The sequence below is a fragment of the Dreissena polymorpha genome, chromosome 14, assembly GCF_020536995.1.
Source record: "Dreissena polymorpha isolate Duluth1 chromosome 14, UMN_Dpol_1.0, whole genome shotgun sequence".
Classification (NCBI taxonomy): domain Eukaryota; kingdom Metazoa; phylum Mollusca; class Bivalvia; order Myida; family Dreissenidae; genus Dreissena; species Dreissena polymorpha.
The window spans coordinates 59994043-60019175 of record NC_068368.1 but is presented as its reverse complement, the minus strand read 5'-3'; the positions used below and the strand labels follow the sequence as shown (position 1 = coordinate 60019175).

The 25133-nt window shown below is 33.3% G+C and overlaps 1 protein-coding gene across 1 annotated transcript; it reads right to left on the bottom strand.

Moving 5' to 3' along the window:
* Window positions 1–51: 51 nt before the first annotated feature.
* Window positions 52–11708, bottom strand: LOC127857414 (period circadian protein-like). The gene is made up of 3 exons (XM_052393809.1): window positions 11687–11708; window positions 8911–9113; window positions 52–336 (listed from the first exon to the last, which is right to left on the bottom strand). The coding sequence occupies exons 1-3, from the start codon at window positions 11706–11708 to the stop codon at window positions 52–54; spliced, it is 510 nt and encodes a 169-aa protein (XP_052249769.1).
* Window positions 11709–25133: the final 13425 nt, after the last annotated feature.

The window sequence follows — 25133 nt, the reverse complement described above, 5'->3', positions numbered from 1 at the left end:
ATCGGAAGATTTTACAGTGGCGGCCGTGGTGGTCGAAGAGGCAGCGGTGGTTTAGACGACGAGTCCGGTGGAAGCGGCAGTATTTACGGCGGCGGCAGAGGCGGCCGTGGTGGTCGAAGAGGCAGCGGTGATTAAGACGTCGAGCCCGGTGGAGGCGGCAGTATTTAAAGCGGTGGAAACGGTGGAGCCGGCGGTTTTGCAGGTGGAGACGGCGAGCCCGGTGGTCGTGGCGGCCATGGTGGCCGTGGTGGCTATGGAGGCCGTGGCGGCCGTGGCGGCGGCAGTGGTGGCGGATGAGGCGGAGGTGGAGGCAGATGTTTTGGCGGAGTCTACATCCTTTAACGAAAAGCTAATGCGCATAGCTTATCTGTGATATAATAGTTAATTTGTCAAAATACATTAGCAACCATCTCGGAATGTTCTTTTGCAAATAGTGTATATGTATGTATATCTATGTAGTAAGGCTTTAATGTGAGTAATGGGGTTATTTAGATGCAAATATGTCAGTTTGTTATTTTCATTTTCATAGTCTGAGTGCACTGTGTGTACTTTAGGATGGAAAATTTCTTCTAATAAATGTTCGTCCCAGAATTAATTTGTTGTTCACAACTATTTGTTATTTTATTCATAAATAATATATTGTATATTCAATGTCAAGATCACGATTCCAATTAGTTCTAAAGCAACATTTGATGTTTCTGTAGTAAACTTAAAAGTATCAAATGTCACACATATATAAAAGTATGATTAAGTATAGATGTTCGCAATTGACTTGATATCAGTCTTTTATATAATGATAATAAATATCGTAACTTACTTGCGTCACCGATTACTTTGGGTGTGGTGGTGGTGTGTGTGTGGGTGTGTGTGTGGGGGGGGGGGGGGGATACGGTTGTCTAAACGTAACACAGAGGCAGCAATGATTTTTATATTAAAACATAAGCCTAATTGACAAAAAACAACAACAAATATACAGTTACTAGACACAAAAATAGAAAAGCCATTTAATGTATTACTAGACACAACATATAAATAGGATTGGTAGGTAAATCCGCATCTATAAATAGTCCATTTGGCATTCTAAAATTAAGAGCTTAAATAAGGGTATAACTATTGGTAATGAAAAAGTATGCATCTTTCTCTATGCAGATGACATTGTGATTATTGCTGAAAATGAAAATGATTTGCAACTCATGTTAAATGAACTGTATAACTGGTGTTACGCCAATGATATGAGTGTTAATTCAGATAAAAGTTATGTTTTACACTTAAGGACTAAGAATATCCAACGATCAGAATTTGTATTTACTTGTGGTAACTTAAATATTCTTAACTCGGACAAATATATTTACCTATTATGTTAACAGAATACATAGACTATGATGTAACAGCAAAATATGTCTCGCAAAGTGCTGGATGTGCCTTGGGACTTCTTATTTCAAAGTTCAAAAGCAGTGAAGGTTTGCCTTATGATATTTATAATAAATTGTATTACTCCTGAGTTGTACCAATTATACCATATGGAGCCTCCATTTGGGGAACTAAAGAATACTCATGTGTTAATGCAATCCATTACCGCGCAATGAGATGTTTCCTTGTAACCGGGAAATATACGCCAAATGTAGCTGTTCAAGGTGAGATGGAGTGGACACCTATTAACATTCAACAATGGATAAGTATATGTAATCACTGGTTTCGTTGTTTAACATATAGCAATAGTAGAACAAATACAAAGATATTGGACTTGGCTCTCGATAAAGGCAACCACAGTTGCAACAATTTCCCATTTGTTGTGTGTTAATTTATGAACAAATATCATTTAAACCAATATACTCATTTACCATTCTCTAGAAATAAAATGTTGGAACATATATCCTCAGCTATTATGGGTAACCATCTCAGTATATGGACTACTAGCCTTAATATGTTAAATAGTCATCATGGACAAGGCAGAAATAAACTTAGAACGTATAGAACTTTCAAAAATGAATATGTTGTAGAAAATCATTGTAAATTGAATATGTCATTTCCACATAGATCTGCTTTAGTCAAATTCAAATGTGGGGTAGCTCCACCTAGAATAGAAAATTGGACGTTATGATTATTAACCAGAAAAGGATAGATTATGTCCACTATGTTTATCTAATGTAGAATCTGAAGCACGTGTATTGTTAGAATGTCCTATTTATCAATATGATAGAAACATATTAATTAATAAAGCCAATCAGATTGATGTTAACTTCTCCACTTTGTGCGAAGAAGACAAAGTTAAGTTTTTGTTCACCCGTCCAGATATGATAAAGACTTTGGCCAAAGCCTGCTGTAACATACTGCAAATAAGAAATAAGTCTCTGTATAGAAGATCTTTTAACTGAATCGCATATTATAATATATATGCTGCATGTAATTTGTTTTTATAATAATGATACGTTTTATGATATATCTGTAAATTCCTGTTTATCTCTAAATATCTGATAAGGGACAATACAAGATTATTTATATATTTTTGTATACATGTTTATTTACTGGAAAATGGGTTTGAAAAGCTACATGAAAACATCAATTCCTAATGTCATGTTTTAATACCATTTTAGTCAAATACCTAAATGTCTTGATTAGCAGAAATTAATCAAGTTCTTTAATATGTAAATAAATTCGTATAGTTTTAAATGAACATAATACCGTAATTATAAAACCTTAAACAGATACATTTTTGTTTGATAAGTGTAATATTTTATGATATGTTGTATTTTATGTCAGGTTTTATGAGATTGTGATACTGATAGTCTCTTATAATTCGCTAAGAATGGCCACATTCATACATGCTATACATTATTTAATGCAATACTTGTTATGTTGAATTGTGGATGAGACTTAAATAAACAAATAAACATATATGCTGTCGAAAACGCCCTGCATCGGGGACGATTATGTCATTCGATATGAATGAAAAAGGGATTATTATTACTAAGTCCATTGATTTTGTTCAAGGTGGTAACCCTGACAGCTTTTCTTGCGGTTACCCTAGCAGCTCTTTCATATTGTCTTTTATGTGTACAGCACTTTCCAAAGAATGCCATGCGCGCTTTATGAATTAATTTATCTCTTGTATATTCAGTTAATACATGTTCGTATACCGTCAGACACGCGTTGTGTTAAGTCGTTTTCATAGAAATAGTCACGTGGACTGCATTCCACACAGATCGTGAATGATGTAATGCCGGTCTGTCAAATGGCCGTCAGACGGTATAAACATGACAAAGACTTACAATTAAACAAGTTTTGTTCACGAAAATATCTAAGTCATGTTGTTATCGTTTCTTGTATTTCACGCGTTATCATACCATTCAACTATCTATAGGCCCGTCCTCTATCTAACCCTTTACCCATATAGATCCATTGTCACATTGTCAAACGACTTTCTTTATACTTACTATATGATGTCGTTCTTCCCACTAATCAATGAATGACGTAATAAATTATGTAAATATCCAACATGAAGGAAAAAAAAGAAAAATACCTCAAAATGTACGAGAAATAAATGTAATATATTATGAAAGTAATCATTATATTACGGTGAACTATATGTTATTAATAATAAGCTTATAATATACCAGTATAAAATATTAATATCATGGTATTTAATAATAAAGGAATACACTACGCTTTATATCGTAAACACTAATATTCGTACTCAGTGCACATTCTTACAAAATAATTAAAATGGTGAATAGCAATATGCAAGATCATAGCAAAAATAATAACAATACAACATAATGAATTATTCTAAAAAACTGGAACATAGTTACAGAACAGGAACTATTTTATGAACGGAAAAAATAACGGAAACTTACAATTTTCTGTTATGAAATAAACTGTCAAGTTCCGATTAAAATATAACCAGCTTGACTACAACCGCCAAAATGAACCTGGCCATATCCTGTCGATGAATTCGAGCTACATATCAAATGGATGCTCGATGGTCCGATGCAAGTAAAAGTAAATGTTGCGTATATATTTCTCTGGATAGGAGAGATGGGCAACACAATTCTGCAAATCTCACAACAATGGGAATTACATTCCAAGGAGTAATCTACGAACATTTCAAAGAATGTGTTCCGCCCTCTTCAAACTTCGTTTATGCCCGATATAAATTTAATCATAACGTTCAAAAAATCACTCAACAAATTCAGTACAAGACTCACCCTTAGTGATAGAGATTGTGTGTATGGTGACAAAACCTTTTACACGATTCGTGACAAAGTCGTGTTGGATGTCAATGTGACAAAATGAGAGAAAACTCGATTGAGACGGGTCAAGAGAATAGCCATGTCATTTCTTTGGCGCTATTATTAATAAGCAAAACTTTTTCTCGCCATGCCTTTTGTAATCGGTGTATTATTTCTATCGTACATTGTTTGATTTATAATGTATATAGATTATTCAAATGTACCTTTTTCTGAAAATGCTATGTTCTATTTTCAATGACCACTCATTGCGATATAATTGTTTAATTCTTACACGACCCGCACATTGTGTTCTAAAGACAAAGAAGGAGATAAAATAAGTTTGAGTTTTTCTACAAACAAAACAAACCATGGGTAGATCGCGAAAGTAGTCTTGAAAGTCCAAGACATTGTTAAGTTTAATGAACGTGCGATCTAGCAAACGTTTGACACATTAAAATGGCCTTTTCACAGAATTTGGCATATTTTGAAGTTTGTCATTAAATGCTTTATATTGATAAACGTAAACGTTGGATCTTAAAAGCTCCAGTAAAAAATCATGAATAAAATTTAAAAAAGGAACAGAAAAGTAGCCGGTACCAGGGCTCGAACCAGTGACCCCCGGAGTCCTGGAGTTAGTCTTAGGCAAAAACACATTTGCGCTATCGGCTATTCCGCCGGGTATACACATTTTATGTATTGTATACCGTATATAAGCAATCTTCGTTGTTTCGTAAATTTAAACGACAACAACAGAACTCTCCAAATTATTCAATCGTTTCGCGTTGCAACGCTTTATAATTTTTAGGTTTTCAAATCGCCAAGAGATACATATAATGGCTATATTGGACTATGGTAAATGTTCAGTAATACTGTTACCTCACAAAGATCATAACTAAAACGAAAATTTGCGAATCTGAAACAACTTTTTTCAATTTTGTCAATTTACCAAACCGTGAAAAGATCCCTTTAACAGCACATTTTATTCACATTTTTTATTTAATTTCACAGCAATGTTAACGTCTTGTTAATTTTGAATTCAATGTGCATGTATAAGCATCATATAGAGGATATTTGTTGGAATCGGTGGATTATCGATTTTAATTCACGAGTGATCATAGAAAATAATTTTTAAATATATATTTTCTATGATCACGAGTGAATTAAAATCGATATATGCCACCGAATCCAACAAATTTTCTTTTTATTTTATGCTTTTTTTTACAGTTTATTTACATTGTCAAAGAGTTTCACTAAAGAATTTCGCTGGAATAATGACGTCATTTCGTCAAAAAAAGACGTCATTTCACAGTAAACAGTGAAAATTATCGATAATTTTCACTGATAATTTTCATTGTTTGAAACAGTGAAATTATCAGTTTTAATCAACTGATATTTCCCTATAAACCACCGGAAAGCATAAAATAAATAGAGGATATTTGTTGGATTCGGTGGATTATCGATTTTAATTCACGAGTGATCATGGAAAATAATATTTTTACGAGTGGCGCAGCCACGAGTGAAAATATATATTTTATATGATCACGAGTGAATTAAAATCGATAATCCACCGAACCCAACACATTTTCTTTTTATTTTATGCTTTTTTTTCACAGTTTATATACATTGTTAAAGGGTTAAACTAAAGAATTTCGCTTGACAAATGACGTCATTTCGTCAAAAAATGACGTCATTTAACATAAACAGTGAAAATTATCGATAATTTTCACTGATAATTTTCATTGTTTGAAACAGTGAAATTATCAGTTTTAATTCACTGATATTTCTCTATAAACCACCGGAAAGCATAAAATAAAACATCATTATCTTTTTACATCACATATTTTATGATTATCTGTCATTGTTTATAGATGGAGCTGACTTAATGTTGTATTGTTTGTATATTGACGTCGCGAAGCGCATGTGTGCATGATTTTCGTGGAAAAATGACGGAGCATAGATTAAAACAGTTAAAATATTCGATAGAATCATGTGCATTTATGTTACTTTCAAAATAATTAACGGTTCATTTTTAGTTATTGAGGTTATAACTTTCGGTTTGTCTTTCCGATAATTGAAATCAAACAACTCGGGCTATCATCTCCGCGGTGTAATTCCTGACCACCAAAACCGCAAACCGTTGATTATTACCGCAATAACCAAACTTAGCTATTAATTATTCCATGCGTAGTTGAGGTAGGTTACATTTGACATCAGCTTTATGTTATATATATATATAATGTTGAAATTCATTGGTTACAATGAATGACAGTCGCAATGACACTTTCCTTATTAATATTTATTAATAACCGAAACAATTTCCATCGTTACCAATATCTCTTATTTTCATTGACATGTCCAGCAAAAATGTGTTTATTAAGTTATAATTGTCAAAACATTCCTTAAAACAAGCATAGCTGAAATACGATAGTTAAAATCGAATACATTTCATGATGTTTATACTTTTTATTTTAGAGCAATTATGTAGTTGATGTTGTGTCCCCTTAAGACCGGGAGGCGGGAGGTCCCGGGTTGAATTTTTGAGGAGCGTTTTTAAGATCTTTGGTGTGGTGTTAGTGCTTAATCCAACTGTGTTTATTATAATAATAAATTTAACGATTGAGTAATGCGCTCGTTGTTGATATAATGAACCACATTTAAATCAATGCTGCTGTTTAGAATGCGGCAACACCACTGCTGATAATGACACACAAAATAAAATCGCTCATTTTATGTAAATGTTATGTAAATGAGTCAATGAGAATTAATGTCATTCAGAATTATTTTTTTCTAAGTGCATTTTTGCACATCATGCCACAATATAAATGTCTCACTTCATCTACAGATTCTGTCGGATAACCGATCTAGTTAAGAAAAGCAACTTGGTAAGTAATTTTTATATTTGTTCGAAAACAATTTATGTTGCCGTATTACCGTTTTGCTTCGTAATGAGCATCTTAGCGTGCGTCAGAGAATATTTTCTTTATAATTATATTTCACTAGTTCATCGCAATAGATGCTGCGAATAGTAACTCTGGAAAATAAATATAACAAATTGTTTTTTTTTATTCAATTCAAAACAACGAAAACAAGGAATAATAAACAAATAATAATAAAGCATCAGTAAACAGTTTTGTTGTTGAATACACTGATGAACTTTATTTCGCAAGTGTTTAAATAAACATGTAAAGATGACTTCAAAATCTCATTAGATTTAAAGAAAAGTCCACAAAAGTGAGGGAGAAAAAAATAAACGAAAGTGTACATTAAGAAAAGAAAGATCAGAAGTTTAAGGGAGAAACGTCGCCAAAATATCTACCGGTACTTTCAAACTCTATTTATTATATTACATATTGGTGTTGCGCTTTGTAAAGAGATATCTAAGACTTTAATAAAAAATATTATAACACACTCAACAATGTTTGATAACGAGAGCGCCGATGGCGTTAAAAGCATAGGTGCAAGATACAGGGAAGAATGGCGTCACGTGGTATAATGTAGTTCGATATCGCCATCCGCGAATTTCTCAAATCAATAATGTCAAACAATTACCGACTATTTAAATAGATAATCTTTCCATTTACATCAGTGTTTGAAACGCTTATGAAAAATAATTACCCAAGCCTTTCAAAATTTAAGCACGGACAGATCTGTATCGAACTATTCTTTTCACAAATGAAAAAAGACGCTACCCTATTCGTCTGCGTCAAGAATTTGTCGTAAAACTTTTGGTAAGCGTTAGATGCAGACGTGCACAACAGATTTAGTTCTGAATACAGATTTCTGAATGCAGATTTTTATAGAAACTCCTCACAGCAGTTACTTCCCTTGCTTCGCCCGGTCAGTAACTTCTCGTATAAGGGAGGCCACTGCGTAGGAGTTTGAGATTTATAGTGCAGATAGAATTGTTTTACGAACGAAATTTGTTTTAGGTTATAAGAAGATTTTTTGACACAAAACGGTCTTAGAAAAATTCACTAAAAACGGTGTCCGCAATATTCTTGGAAGAAAACGTTAGAAAAACGTTTCCAAAAAAAATTGTAAGAATGACCATATACTAAATTAAATAGATATTTCGTCTGATTTTTGATCAGGTAAGGCTTCATAATGGGTAACCGATAGATGTGGATTTTTGAAATGTGGTATATACCATAAGCATAGGTGCGTAAACGCACCTATGCTAAAAACAGCATGAACGACTTCACTATAATGCAAGACTTTAATAAAATATAATAAAAACACAATACAATGTTTGATAAAAAATCACGAACAACAACACACTTTAATCTTCAACCCGGTTCCAGCACATATTACCGGACTTGGTTGATTTGCATTTTAACACTAACAATGTTGAGTTTCTTTACAATATACATTGCAATTATAAAACTTTGCGCTCATAGTTTGATTAACGGTAGAATGGCGTTGATATAATGAAATATACAGCATATATGAGTGACATACAGATCGATTCACTCATTTGCAATTGTTTCCGTTTACGTTTGCAAAAAGGCCGAATTCACATTGACAATCCGAATAATATTAGTGTTATCTTGATTGGATATTATCTTTTTACCTGTTAAAACGGAAGTGCCGTGCGCTGTGTTCAATGTTTGTTCGTAATGTTAAGTTAAACCATGCATAATCAGTGTTCCTCATAGCAATAGCCACACTTTCAACGCTATACGAGGTCTGGTAACGTTGATTTAACACCGCCATCGCCGCCGCCACAGCCGCCGCCGCAACCGCCGCCGCATCCACCGCTACCGCAACCATGGCCGCAACCACCGCCGCATCCAGCACCGCTTCCACCACTGCCTCCACCACCACGGCGGCCCCAAATAAAGCCGCGCCAAAGAAAACCAGTGGCACGACCGTCGCTACTTCCGTCTGGAATATTTATTATATTTACTTCTTTTCCCATTACTTGATATTTATTGATTTTTGCAATAAAAAGTAAGGCACAACATGAGTTAAACGATACAATTTAAAGATATAATAATACATTAAAAACAATCATAAACTTCTTATAAATTTCTTTTATGACATTATTATTCTTTTAGCGATGTGAAAGCAATATTGTAAAAGTGTTCAATACATGTATTCGAAACAAATTTAATTGCTGAACAATAATTAATTGCGAAGTGAGTTTTCATAACAAATCATGAAAAGATCTTAAAACAGAACGTTTAATTTACTTGATATTTCTATTGGTAAGGCTGCAATGTTGTTAAAGCGAAATTATACGATTTTTTATAAGTGTTAAATTGTAATATATTTATAACGTATGTTACAATAACATAAAATAGGCAAGAACAATTATACATTGAAGACAAATTTAATAAAATGCAGCAAAGACACATTAGCGCCCCGAGCCGATTGTGACGAAGATAGTTCGTTCATATTTTCCTACAATAATCGAAGCATTCGTCTTCGTGTTCGTGTGTCGTGAACATATATTTTATTGCAGGAATTTAAAATAAACCGTGAAACTAAATTTGGATTCACATCGTACATGCATGATTTACATGCTGGCGAATTCGACTTTACATACAAGTTCGATTTCAGAGTTAATTATCTGGCTTATTTCGCATTTTTTGACACATGTTCTTCTTAACTTGTATTTTAATTTATATTGAAATATATGTTTAGTAAGTTTTTTACACTTTTTATATAAATTAATAAATATTTTACAAAATCGTATAATCTCGCTTTAAAACTCAAGCGCCGTCTCGTATTCGCAGTAATGCAACATCCAACATTTTCTCAAGTGACAGTGCGAATCAGAGCAACAAAGTTTGCATCAACATTTAAACCATTTTCAAAACATGTTTCACGGTAAATATTGTGTAATAACGTTTAGATGTAAACAGACAGACCAGTAAGAACATATTAATCAAATTTTATATTTAACAGGATGTTATTGAAAAAGTGTTGAATTTTGTAATTGCACCACAGCACTGCTGTAATTCTTCGTTGTTTCGCATTTGCGGTTGGAAGCCTGAAACATAATTGGCGGTGGTCCCTCGTATCAGCTGATTACGGTCACTAATTTGGATTTTTTACAGTATAATCTATCGACTGGATCGGTTAAACATTTTGCTAATCGCGATTCGCCGCATTCGTTTATCGCGTATGTATCTTTCTAAAAATAGCCTTGTTCCTCAACACGAAACGTAGAGCCATTTAATATAATTTATTAACGCTGTTTTCTCTTTCTTCTTTAATTCTGCAACAAAACTTTAAGCAGCAATACTTTATTACACAAAATGAAAGCATATGTTATACATTTGAAAGGCAAAAATTGATAACCGTTGCAACATGGTAAGGCCAGTGTCAGTGAAGTCGCTCAAGTCTTCGCAGTGTGTCAACACGTGTAAAGAATTGAAGTATGTTTTTATTAGAATTTGGAATATATACTGTGCGTTTGGTTTACTGTGGTAGTTGTGCGAAGATATTGAGGTTCTGCACGTTCTGTTCAGCTCCAAAAAACATGCCATTTATTGGATTTAGGCCAGGAAACTGTGCTTGTGAAACTGCCGGGTGGGTGGGGAGAGAAAATGTTCATTTCGGAAGTGTTGACAGAAGTGCATGAAACAGATGGAGTTGCAGTAAAACATGTTGCCAAAAGGTCTTTTTTTGTGTTTGTTCGGAAATTTCACTGTAATTGATTATCGACTATACGTTTTTGTGTTCTGTTATTTGCATGATTTCGGTGGGTGCGATATTGGAATCCCTTAGTTTTTGAACAAGGTGTTTTCTAGCAGAATGATTACTTGTGTTGTTGTTTTTTTCAAAACCGGCCTCGATTGCCATAGTTGTCAACATTTGGGGGAACAAATTCACTAAGTTTCTGCCGTGATTAAACAGTGATTAAATTTACCTTTTCCTTGTTGTTATTTTTAGATTGTTTTGCTTTGCTTTCAGGCAGTCACCTGTAAGGGAAAATTCTGGACCACTGGTCCGGAAGATAGAGTATTGGTACTTTGCTCTTTGAAGTTTCCGCTCAAAGCTACCCACGATGCTACACAATGTGACAAGCTCGTTTTCATTACCATCATTCTTGCGAATGGAGAGCAGATATATGCAACAAGATACTCATCTAGATGGTCGCCTGATAAATTGTGGATTGCCTTCGTTTCGCCTTTCTTGGCAAGATATTTTTGAAATCGACTTACATCTGCCAGTGTTTTCCGGATGGTGTTTTTGTTCGGCTTCAATTAATTTTTTACATCTTAGGTTGATATTTCTATGGCGTCTGATATGTCCTCACTGTTCTCAGTTTTTGATTTTGTTTCAGTAAGGGATTCTAAATGACTTCTATTTGAATTGACATTTGCATTCGTGCTTTTATCAAATGGTTCATTAAACACTCAGATTTATTCCAAACTAATTGGCAAAGTCTTCCTAAGATCGACATAACAACTTCCTCCATTAAATCGTCCCAAACAACGTCATCTTACCTTCATCCACAAAGTCTGACATGGTAATGTTTATTTATTGTATTAAATATGTTTTTTGTGTTTAAGTCCTTATTTTCAAATGAAATTAGCTTTAACTAGCCTTATCAGACACAATTCCTGTGGCAAAATTGGCAAACTGTAGAAGACGACAAATGTAACCTTAATAATCATTTATGATTTAAAATTATTTCATTATTTAATGCATATTACATTGGGTTTTATTGTGAAGTGTGTTACTATTTTATTTTTTACTATTTTTACTGGTTTTTATTGTTTGTTTTATTTGTTTGGTCTGTTTATATAAAGTGCTGAACTTTTGACATAACCTTTGACCTTTGATGTATGCATATGAAGGCGTGTCCAAAAAAAGTAGTCCGTTTGTTACATGACCTCATCAGCATGTACTTATTCATTATTAATATTTGGAAAATACGTTTTTTTCTGTTTTTGTTTCTGTTTGTGGATTAAATGTTATACAACTTGGTATCAAATTGTTTGTTTTGATAAATCTGATTCAGTTTTACAATAAAACAAAACATATTAATTAAGTCTTAGTAGCCTCCACACATGACTTATATATGAACTTCCTGTTGACCGTGATATAAAAAAAGATATTAGGCAACAGGATATCAAGCAGATATCAATGTGGTGGTATAATAAAGCAGTATATCATCTTCATACATATCTATAATTATTATGAATTTTATTGATTGTTAGTCATATATATATATATAGTAGTGGAGCTATCCTACTCACCCCGGCGTTTGCGTGAGCGCGAGCATTAGCGTGAGCGTTGGAATGTTAAAGTTTGCGTACAACCTCAAATATTTTCTATGTTCCTTGACATATTGCTTCTATATTTTGCATACTTCTTAACCAACATGACCCCAATCTATAAACAAGAGCAAACAAATGTAACAAGCATTTGTAAGAATTATGGCCCCTTTTTACACTGAGAATACATGTATGCATATTATTGATAAATCTTTGTTCAAGTTTGCGTACCACCTCAAATATTTTCTATGTCCCTTGACATATTGCATTCATATTTTGCATACTTCTTTACCAACATGACCCCAATCTATAAACGAGAGCAAACAACTGTAACAAGCATTTGGTAAGAGTAATGGCCCTTTTTCCACCTTGTTTTTTCCTAAGGTCAAATTAATAAATTTTGCTTAAATTGCCATAACTTCTTTATTTAGGATCAGATTTGATTCATACTTTGACAAAACAACACTTACCTGACATACCACAATGGACTTCACCCAAACCATCCCACACGCCCCAACCCAGAAATCCCCCACGCCCTAAAAAAATAAATATTTTGTTTCCCTTTTTTCCCTTATTTTTGAAAGATAATCTAATAAATAACCAGATCCACACATTATTCATCCTCTCCGACACCCCCCCCTCCCAACATTTTTGTTAACAGTCAGAATCGTCTATAATGTACCGCTTCTTTAAAACATAAATGATCAATATGTTTTAATTATGGTCCTCTTCCAGTTATAATATGACTATTTTAACTTGACCTCATTAAAGATGAACAATTTCCCCATGATGGCTTACTTTATACTGTCAAGCACTTGAATAGTCAAGCGCGCTGTCATCTGACAGCTCTTGTTTATTTAATGACTTAACCTAGATGAAATTAGGACCAAATATGCATACATAAACAACCTATGCCAAATGGGTTCAAAGCCTATTCAGATCAAATCTTAGAAACAGCATTGTTATGTGCGTTTGTGATATTCACAGTAAGATTATGGAAGCCCTATAATTATCAGAACGATATGAAAATTAATGCTAGCATGATAGCAGTAGTGGAATTTAATGAAAGTACCTTTTTATATAAACGTATCCTTATATACAGCGTCTTTCATATGTCGCTACTTTTAAATAGGCTTGACATGAAGTTGTTTACAGATTTTGAAATGTGTCAGTAAATGCATTTTTACTATAACAAAAATAGCATTTTAGAAAGAAAAAAAAATAACAAAGAAGGTATTTGTGCTCAGCGGGGATCGAACCCGCGTCCTTTGGATTAATAGTACATGTATACAGCAGTGTAACCCTCGGTCATCCTGACCGTAATTACCTTGATATAAGTGATCTGCGTGTTGAAACAAATATTTAATAGAAACAACAGAATAATTCCAAATGTCTCTATTGTTTCGCGTTTCAATCACTTTGCTTTGCATCACTTCCAATGATAAATACGATGCCATGGTCGATATTTTTCATGCGGTTTCGTTGTACACTAGTCTGATTCACGTTCATTTTGTATATATTCTGAGTTTAAACTTATTTTATAACTCTTTCCATTTCTTCTTTTGCTACTCTTTCAGGGTTTACACCATGTTGCTCTATTTTGACCTTAATGCAAATAACGCATGCCAACACATCGTGCACTAATCCGGTTTACGGTAATTATGTGAATGTCCACATTGAAAACGTTTGCTTAACATTTTTTAATGTCATGCCTTTGCTAATGATATTGGTTAAAACTTATAATCTTTTTGGTTTATGCCGAATATTCATTATAGCTTCTTACTATGTAAATATGTATTAAATACATTTGTATTAAGAACGTTTAACATATTATTTCCTTTCATATACAAGGTTTAAGGGATCATTTGAATCGCGCGAGGGTGAACCAGTATATTCTCAATCAAAACGTTGATACAGTGCTTTTAAAAGAGACACACATTATATGGATTATATGACACACAGACCAAGAATGAAACAATTGTTGCACAGACTTACAATTTATCAACCGTGTGCCGTGCATGCTGTTAACAAGCCATGACAATCGATCAACATGTTGTTTTATAAATCTACGACCAGCAAATAAAGCATAAGATATTGGATTTCAGTAGTATTTGTGCACCCGGGAGTATTTACCTGCTTAAAATGTTAAGCTTTGCTACTCTTTCTTAAGCACGGGTGTAATGCATTTTCAAATGCCCTGTTGAAGTTATAGCGACAGGTGATATTAAGACAAACGAACTGAGCAAAAATGCCCCAAACAGCTCTATGGATTATTGTGGGGACATCCTTGTTGATAGTGCAGCAAGCGTGTTTTGGTATACGAATAGAAGAAATCAATTCATGTGTAAAGATCGAATTCTGAACGAATAAACATGGCTAAAATGAAAATCAGGTGTGAATTGACATTAAGAAATACATTGTTGTATGACGATAAATGGTCAAATATCACACATTTGTACATCACTGGGGATTGGAATTGGAACCACAAATACGGAGATTACACAGCCGACTTATTCGTGCGCGAAGATGTGTTTGATGGACTCATCCGTTTAGAGGAGTTACGATTCGTTTGGACCCCAAGAGTGACTTTATATCCCGGCTGCTTTCGAGGGCTGGACAATCTCCGGATATTGGATCTGAGCGATTGTGTAGAACTGGGTTATGACAGTTTTATGTCCGCTTTTGAGTCCGATTTGACCCTGCCTAAACTTGAACAACTTATTTTACACATGACCGGTAACAAGGCAAAGCATTTTGTATTCAAAGACTCGTTCGCTAAGTTGCTTACGACTAGACCTGTGTATGTGTTAGATATATCGGACATGATTATCGAAGCATATGATCTAGAGCTGATAGGTCGATACGCAAAACATCTATTGTTTTTGAATATTTCTGGAATTTCTGTAATTAATTTTACACTCAGCAATGAAAATATACGCAATTTTTCAGCTCCATTTAAGGTTCTTGATGCCAGTCGTTCATATACAATTACAAGTAGGGTTCCATACATGTTGTGCATGTGGCCACCCTATGAATACGTTATATCTGATCACAATATGATTGGGCTAATAGTAGAAACACTCTATATGGACAATCTATGCGGTTATTTACAAAAGCAATGAACAAGGATGATATCTTCATCAATAACAATTAACTGCTTGGAAAAATTACATCAACTGAAACGCGTGTATCTGCGAAGGAATCAATTTACGGGTTTAGACTTTGAACTTATGATTAACTGTAATCTGTCAATCGAATTTCTTTACTTTTCTTACAATGATCTTACGTATATTAATCCGCAGACATGGTCAAATTTCACCGCATTATCGACACTGGTTCTTTCCAACAACAATCTCGGCAAAATGATATCAACCAATGAAGAATTGTTTATTCAGCTGTTTTTTCCATTCATTCAACTTGAAAGCCTGGATCTATCGAAAACCAACATTGCTACATTACCAAAGAAAACATTTACGAGCAACCCTAACTTGAAGCTACTGAATTTATCAGGAAATAATATTGTACACGTAAGTTTGGATTTAAATGATCTGAATAATTTAGAAATACTAGACTTGAACTCAAATTCACTTCTTGATTTAGATCCAAATTTTCTTTCTCAATTCGCCTCAATTACTTTAAATGCATCCATCAAGTTTGTTGATAGTCAAATAATACAGTGCTCTACATGTGAACACCATGGTACAGTAAAATGGATCGTTGGACACCGAGATAAAGTGATAGGTTATAATAATATTACTTGTATCAGTATGAATACAAAAGCCGTGGCTATAACTGAGTCTGTAGAGCAAAATCTTTTCGAAATATGTAACAAACACATATATGTTAGAAATACAATTATAGTTTCCATTTTGACAACCTTTTGTGGCGTCTGCATCGGTCTTTGTTTGATAGTAGGATTTATACGAAGACGACGAACAGGACTCAACCGACGGAAAAAACAACTACTGATCGACAGGATAGCAAACAATGAACTGCACTATGCGGCATTTATACTGTTCTCAAGCCAGGACGATGAATTTGTTAGATCATGCGTCTATGCGAAGTTTGAAGAGTACATGCATCATGAAATTGACTGCAACCGGGAATAAGTGGCCTTTGGAGACAAGGATTTTAAAATCGGCCAATGTATTTTAAACGAGACAATTAGGTGCACAAAGCTGTCTGCAGCCGTTGTGGTGTTAATGTCAGACAACTTTTGTAACAGTGGATATTGCCTTAAAGAGTTTGATATAGCCTTTCACGTAGGGAAGCCGATTGTTCTGATGCTGAAGGGTGAGGTTGATATTGCAAATGCTCCACAGGCAATTAAGGACCTGTTTTACACATATGTTCGGATTGTATGGCGCTTGAATGATGATGGAAAATACGAACTGATGACCAGCTGGAATAATGTGTGCAACTCAATTCTGGAATTGGGGGCAAATTATATTGTGGATAAATAATCTTAAAATATGTGTTACAGAAAATTGCCATCTTATTGATTATTCGTCAAGAACATGACATATAATATATGTTTGGCTGTATACTAATAAAATTTATTCACAACTAGCAACACCCAGCACACCGCTTATTGATTATTCCCGGAATTCATGATAATGGGTAGACATGCTGAATACCAGATACCTGAATATTTATGCTCAAATCTTTTATGAACCATTAATTCAATGCATACAAGCAGTGTGTGATCCTACTAATTTATACCCCAACCTAATTGCGTGTAGTGTATCCGTCTATACTGGAGAACTGTTTTGGTCAACGTGCTTTGTAACTTAATTATCATTGAATAAAGCACTTATACATAGAAGCAGTAAACCATTAATAAGACGTCCTTTTCTTTAAATAATGTGTTGTTTTCAGTGTTAACTTTGCGATAAGGTTTGCTAAATTTGATCATATTCACTAAATTAAAGACTAAATTTTGCACTTGATCACTTTCTCTTCAGAAAATTTAAATTAACAAAAAATTAATAACATATAAGGCTCAATATAGATTAGGAGCATTTCTGCATGTCATTCAATATTCTTATAAAACTGGGTAATTGTAAGAAGACGTTTTCCACAACAAGGCAACCTAACTAACCCATTTATTTGGTTATGTCAGTCGATATTCTGTTTGGCTAAAGTTAAAGGAAAGGATAGATTAAAGATACATATATTGTACGACGCATAAATTACACTGATGGAAATACCCCATGCATGTGCGAGACATTCTTAAAAATGGCCCTATAAACTTCCTGTTTGAAATGTTTCTAATGTATTCTCTAAATACAAAGTACCGAATTGGTCTTTAGAATCTGCTTTTCGTGCGATATTCCTCAACACGACATTCATGTAACATTCCTAAAGCATTATACGTCATGCAAATTTAAAATGGTTAAATACGAAACTTATCATCTGTTAAATGATCTTACAAATTGACGATGCGTTAAAGAATGTGGTTTGATATTAACTGTAATTTGATCAATGTTGAAGATCTTAAACATACTTGTAGCTTAAAGGGTAGCTATTGGGAGCAAACAGATATGCAACAAATAGGTAACCAATACAAATTTATTAAAAATTGAAACCAATGAAATAAAAACGTTGCAAAATGTATTGATTATACGTTACTGTTTAAACATTTGTATACGTCGATGGGATTGTATTTGCGTATATAAATAATAATAGCTTGGCTCATTTATACGTGGAATGATACGAGTTTTATCTTGTCCTTCAATTGTATGATCGTCTTTGCATATAATATACTTGTGTAATAACACTATGAATGAGTCTATGCTATATTTTAACTATGCATTATTCCCCATGATACCATGGGAGACGCTCTTTGAGATGAGACAATATTTATACGAGAGCGATATGCGAGATGTTCGAATTTGAGTATGAAATGTTGCTATATTTAATATATATTATAAAACATTTGTGTATTGTTATTATTAGAACATTGACTTCTATTGCAGATTTAGTTTTATTCAGCTTTTGTGATTTAATGTTCATATGGTTCATTAACGTGTACGACTTTAATTTTTAAATTCTATTCCATCCGCATGTTGTATTACTAATTAATACTAATGTTTAATTTTTGTTGTTCATTTTTTGTAGAACTCCCATTTATATTTTTGATACAAACAACATTCTATATTATTGGCAAAAGCATCTATGCATTTTTGTGTGAAAATGACCTTGGAATCAAAACATATAGCATATTTCTACATTGATATCTGCCTGAAATGAATGTGCCTGATATAATGTTTTTATATCAGGTCAACATGGTTTACATCGGTAAATGTTTGGATATAGGTCATATTACTCGGAATCAAATATAAAGTCATCATTTTTAGAAAAAAAAATCAGATTTAACATTACTTACAAAGTTATACCAAGATGAAATATTCTAGACACAAAAAGCAACAAAAACAACACATTGTTTACAAATATCAAGCGCACGCGCTCATTAACACAGAAAACGTGATACAGATGCAGCGTCGCAGCGAATATATTTCATTAACACTTTAAACATAGGGACGTTGAGTAAAGATATATTAAAAATCATATTACTGTCTTATCGTTTTGTAATTTATCAGAATTAGCATAAATGAAACAACGGCTAAGTAGGCCTCGACGTTCTTCTATTCTAAGCCTCACCTTATATATATATATATATATATATATATATATATATATATATATATATATATATATATATATATATATATATATATATATATATATATATATATATATATATATATATATATAGATAGATATATAAAACAACGATAGTGAAGTGACATGTTATTCTCTATATATCATGCAGTTTGTAGTTAAGTTTTGTTAATAAGCATTAAACCAATAGTGCGCACTACCATTCATTTTTTAAGTTTTCACTACTGCTGTCTGTTTTACCAATAGCATTTAAACTATGATAAAGCAAAAACGTTGTTTCAGTGTATAGGTAAAGTCACTAAAACCGATTCTTAACATTAACTTTTAACATGATTGGTATCGTTAGTATTGTTCGATGTCTTTGTTACAACGGTATTGATTACACAGACGTTGAACATAATTCCATTTACCAGATGACGACGTCTCTGCGATATAACAACCACTATACTAGCTTATTCATCAACCTTTATTTGGTAGAATTATGGTTCTGACTTTACGAAAACACTTGAGAAGTAGGGATTATGATTAAATACATATTAAAACATGAAAATCTATTTAATCCAATAAAAATGCAAAATCTTTTTGTGGTATGTACTTTCACTTTCGGTTTTAATCGAGCAACATCAATATCTTTTAACAATGTGTGTCATAATAACATGACAGTTGAGAGTTCTGACGTATATTTTGAACAAACACAATATTTTGACTATTGTGCTTACAGGTTATTAGATATTTGACATTTTTAAAAGTCCGAATTTAAATAGTTAGCAAATAATGACATGAATTCATTTGTGTGGTAAATATTATGGTTGTGTTTGTATTTAATTATGGCATAATAAAAGGAATATACGGATTGTTTTGTTTACACCCAGACTCACATTCATATTATAACTACACACGGATTATCTCTAAGGAGTGCACTGTAAAGTGGTGGTTTTTATTATACTATTATATGAAGCCCATATAATATACTTACTAAGTATTGCGTTTGATGTTGGACAAAGAACCACTAATCTGTGGATAAAACGACTAACCCATTTAATATCCTTTCCAAATGTTCAAGGCTCGTAAAATATGCAATTGCACATGCGCACAACACGATCACAACTCCTGCGTAAAGCGTGCAAGTTGCCGATGTCAAGAAATAAATGTATAAAAAAATTAAATTACTGATAATTCTTTAAGTGATATAATCAAAGCATCTTACGCCATGCTTTTGACTGCGAAGATAACAAAAAGATATAACTATGTATGTCTATTTTTAAGGGGAGTTAAGGTGACACCTGACTATGTCCGTCACTTAGATTGAAAATATCGAAAAAAAGAACATGATATTCTGCATTACTATGTGACTGTCTGGACTGATAAGTACATATATATCTGTATTGTCAGATGACACTCGGACGCGGCTTCAATATTAACAGCCAAATATTTTACAAGCACGGGCATATTAAAGATAGCGACGAGGTAAGAGAAAGTTATTGCAAGCAGTAAGAAGTAATTGATGCGTTAGTTGGACATGACAGCTACTCTTGTCTGGCTCTTACTCATGATATGTGAAGCAGAAACAAAAAAACAACATGTAAGCAGTTGTCATGCCAATCAAAGCCGACAAGAGGATGTTCATGCAAACTCTTGAGGGGTTCAGTATGATTAACTTATCGGTAACATGTAGGTGAAAAAAACATAATGGATATTTAACAGTTAGAAAAAAAAAAGAAAAAAGGATAAAGCTTTATGAAGCAGAAGTTCATAAAGAAGTTCATATAATAAACATGGTGATTATGTCAGACTTACGTGATAAATGAATAAGCTATTAATTTTTGCAACAAGATGATATAAATATATATACACTATAATAACCAACAGTTAATTGTGAAAAAAAATCACGACGACGACAGCTAAGGACGCGTCAAAAGTAAATGAAAACGGTTTCATGGTACAATACTAATGTGTGTTTTACAGTTGATCTACGATAGTATATAAAAATTCAACAGCATTATAGAACAATATGCTATTGAACAGGATAAAAATTCAACATCATTATATCACAATTCAAAAGATAAAAATTATACATTCAACAGCAAAGGTCAAGTATCACAAGTCGTGATGAGAATATGTATAAACAAGACATGTATGAAACAGTAAGGATATTAATTGATAAGCTATATATATATATATATATATATATATATATATATATATATATATATATATATATATATATATATATATATATATATATATATGATATGGGTCAATTGTTATGCTAGTTATGGAATAATGACGTAAGTAGATACCAACTGTCATTCAAATTGAATAATGTTATACTAGTTCGCATTTGATAATTCAATATTGCATATTATTAGAGAAAATAATAATATGTATATTATTTTAATAATGTATTTATAATCCTGTTATAAAAGATCTATTAAATCTTATCCGTCGCATAATTACCACGCTTGTCGGCAGCGACGTACGATGTAGATGTAGATGTGTAGAAATTATGGTACATTTTAACACGTGTATTAGTTTGAGCCGTAATCTATCAATGTGAAGGAATTTCATTATTTTAAAAAGGAATAATACTTGTAGTTGCTAGAACTTTTTTTAACATAACATGACAGTATTTTACTGTAAACTTCTCTATAAATTAGAAATAACAATTCTAAGGCGTCGCTAACTCTCCACTACTAGTTTTTCACTTGCTCAAACTAGGGCTGTAACGGGTACCCAAAATATCCGATGATATCGGATCCAACTTTAGATTCGCGAGTACAGATCCACCCCTGGAAATTTTGGTTCCGAATATTTATGTTCGTAGTTGTATGTAACCTAGCGCTGTTTTTACAAGATTTTTTTATATAGACTTGTTCTATTTAAAAGATAAAAGATACGTATAACAGTCGATAATTATGAAAAATTCTCAGTAAAAACTCACATCATCCGAGATCATTCGGCTTTTATCGTATAAAGTACCTTTTTTCGCGAACATGTAAGGGCGGAGAATGTATGACTCTGGATTGTCTTTTTAGTGAAGTAAAAGTAGGACCCCGCAAATAGTGGAGAGAAATGCAGAACATATCCCTTTCTGGCACAGGTAGCATCCAGGTATCATGTTATGCAGGGAACCTTAGTCTCCAGTTAGATAAACCTCTCCATAACAGGGGACACCTTGTCAGTGCTCATATTGTTTGCCTGGACCCGGACAATGTTGATATATGAAAACAAAAATCAAACTGCAAGAACAGTGAACATTGGATTTGTCAATGAGCAATGTAGTACGTGTTAAGTTTTTATTTTTTATTTCGACGATGTTATAATACATGTTTATTTTTGCCGGTAATATTAACTTACTTCTTTTACCGGTTCTCAAGAAAAAAATCTGAAAAAAGATGGTTAAAGAGTAATTTGTTATGTGTTTTTGTTAAATATGTTTTCTTAGCAATATTATATTTCTTAAACACATATTTCTTTAATTTAGACAGAAAATTTTCATATTCTTTTATTTAATGGATCCAAAAAAACTGCAAGAAACTTTATTTGGTTTCGGATTCGGATCCGAATCAATTTTTGGATTCGTGACAGCCCTAGCTCAAACCAAATCGTGTAAATAAACGTTCCGTTAACATACTGTTGTGTCTATTTTTTGGATGGACATCTTTTAATAGCAGGTACTGTGAAATCATTATTATTCGTCAGACATTAATTTTCGTCTTTTTCGTCCTTCGACCGATGGACGAATTCAAGATCCCAACGAACAATCATGTCCCATATTTGAAACAAATAAGACTGAATTACCGTTGGCATGAGGCATTTAAATCCAGCGTAATCCACGCAAATACACAGGGCTCGAAAGTAACACTCGCACTCTCGCAAAATGCGAGTAAAAAAAGATTGCAAGGTAAGTTATAAGCCACTAGTATTTTTAGCAAGTAAAGAAATAGTGAAAAAAACGAGTTATATTGCTAAATGCGTTCGACGGAATGAACGCTAAACCGTAGGTCAATCTATTGAACGTCCGAATACCCATATGCGGAAGCGCGCACCTTGTTTGTAGACTGGTATACTTATAGTACAGATACCCGGATGGTATTGATACAAAGAACATGAAACAGTCGACTATTCACACTTAAGTTAATCCGGTTTTGACACAAAGGGGTGTACATTATACAGTGTACTGACAACTGAACTTCCTGTAAAACGCGAATGCAATAAGGCTGTATCGAATGCATCGACTTCGTTTAGGTAGAATAGTGTTGATTAGCGCTAATTGTTAACAACTTTATTACCCATTGTATGTATTGTGTTTTTCAGGGGTGTTGCAGATTATACAGCCAACACGCGGCGAATCCGGATTAAAGACAATACTATTAAAAATATAAGGGACAGTTACTATCATTTGTAATAACAGACTTGTTAATTGGCATATGCCAAACAAGGCCCACCTCCTGCAAGTGACTACCAAGTGTCATCCCTCTTTCCCCAGCACGATTTTTTTTTTTGCAAACGCGTATTACATGTATTACACACATTACAAAACAAATCGGACGCTTTTTTTTCAAAACCAGAAATGGACGTATTTAAGTGCAGACCAAATTGTCATTTTTTTAAAAGGACAAAATTTCGTGCTGACGAAAATAAATGGTTTCACGGTAATTTTAGTCCATATCAAAGAAGACGCCTATAATCTTACCTTACATTTTAACAGGTAAACTACAGCTTTACTGGTCGATGAAAAATCAGGGTGCGCCAGTGGTGATTTGTGCATTGATTATAAACTGAAGTATATACCGTAATTTAAGCATATGGATCCATAATTGACAAGTCGCAATTAATCAACCATGCTAAATATGATTACCTCTTGCTAAGCAAACAAAACAGGCAAGGTGTTCCATATATGCCATAGAACATAAACCATATCATCTCTGAGTTAACCCATTTGCCATACGTAAAAAGATATACATTATACAGGGCATTGCGTGAAACAATACAAAATAAATAACAATGATAATCGGAGCCACCGCATTGGAAACGGCAGTGCAAGGTTTGGGAAGTTTAGGTTACCTTAAGCATGAAATAACTGCATACACATGTTTGCAAATCCATCGTTACCTCACAACATACCGATTTAAATGAAGAATAAACGTATTTTTAATTTATAGAATAAATTCTTGGAGTTGAAATTAACGAATAAGTAGCTTTGACATCATGTTCGCTTCAGTCCACTGTTTTTTTAACATTTATCCAATTCAGTTTGTTGTTTTTAATCCCTTTTTAATTGCTAACGCACACTACTTTCCCTACGTTGAATAGTATTCTATGACAGATAGCACATTTATGCATTACTTGCCATGATAAATACAATACCCTTGTTGGTGCGTTTACATGCGTTTTTGTACAATAGTCAGTTTCACGTTAATGTGTTTATATCCTAAGTGTAAACCATTTGGTAGGTTTTGGCTTCTAGAGTTACTATATTCAATCAATACTCTTTTCATAACTGCGGGTAGCCTTTTTATAGACCGTTTCATAATCGATAAATTGACCGCCGCCATATTGTCAGTCACGTGATTGTCCGCCATTACACTGCTGCTAACTTGTGCGAGTCTGCGATTCCAAAAGCCAAAGACGTAGAGAATACCCGCTTCACCGTTGTCGGATAAATAAATTACTTAATGAATTAATGTGGGGCGATTATCACATTTTTGTTGTTTAAATGATTGTTTGAAGTTGAGATTGATTGTTACAAATAAAATGTTTAAAATGCTTTCGTGTATTTGTTTTTTATCTGTAATCAAGTGGTAATCATCGGCGAAAATTTGCCGGTTCAGTCGCTCATACTTTGTCTTTGATTAGACTTGATACTTTTAACGTTTCACAAACAATTCACGCATGTATTGTTGTGTTGATTTTAATAGCCGCAACATCAAGCAGATTATATTTTAATTTTAATTAAAACTTATAAAAGATTCTCGCGCAATTAATT

Excerpts from the sequence above, each read along its gene's own strand:
- LOC127857414 (XM_052393809.1), bottom strand. The coding sequence starts at position 11,708 with ATGTCAGACTTTGTGGATGAAG. Across the intron at positions 9,114-11,686 it reads GTCAGACTTTGTGGATGAAG|ACGGAAGTAGCGACGGTCGT; the intron begins GTAAGATGACGT and ends TAAATATTCCAG. Across the intron at positions 337-8,910 it reads AATCAACGTTACCAGACCTC|GATGTAGACTCCGCCAAAAC; the intron begins GTATAGCGTTGA and ends TTTTCGTTAAAG.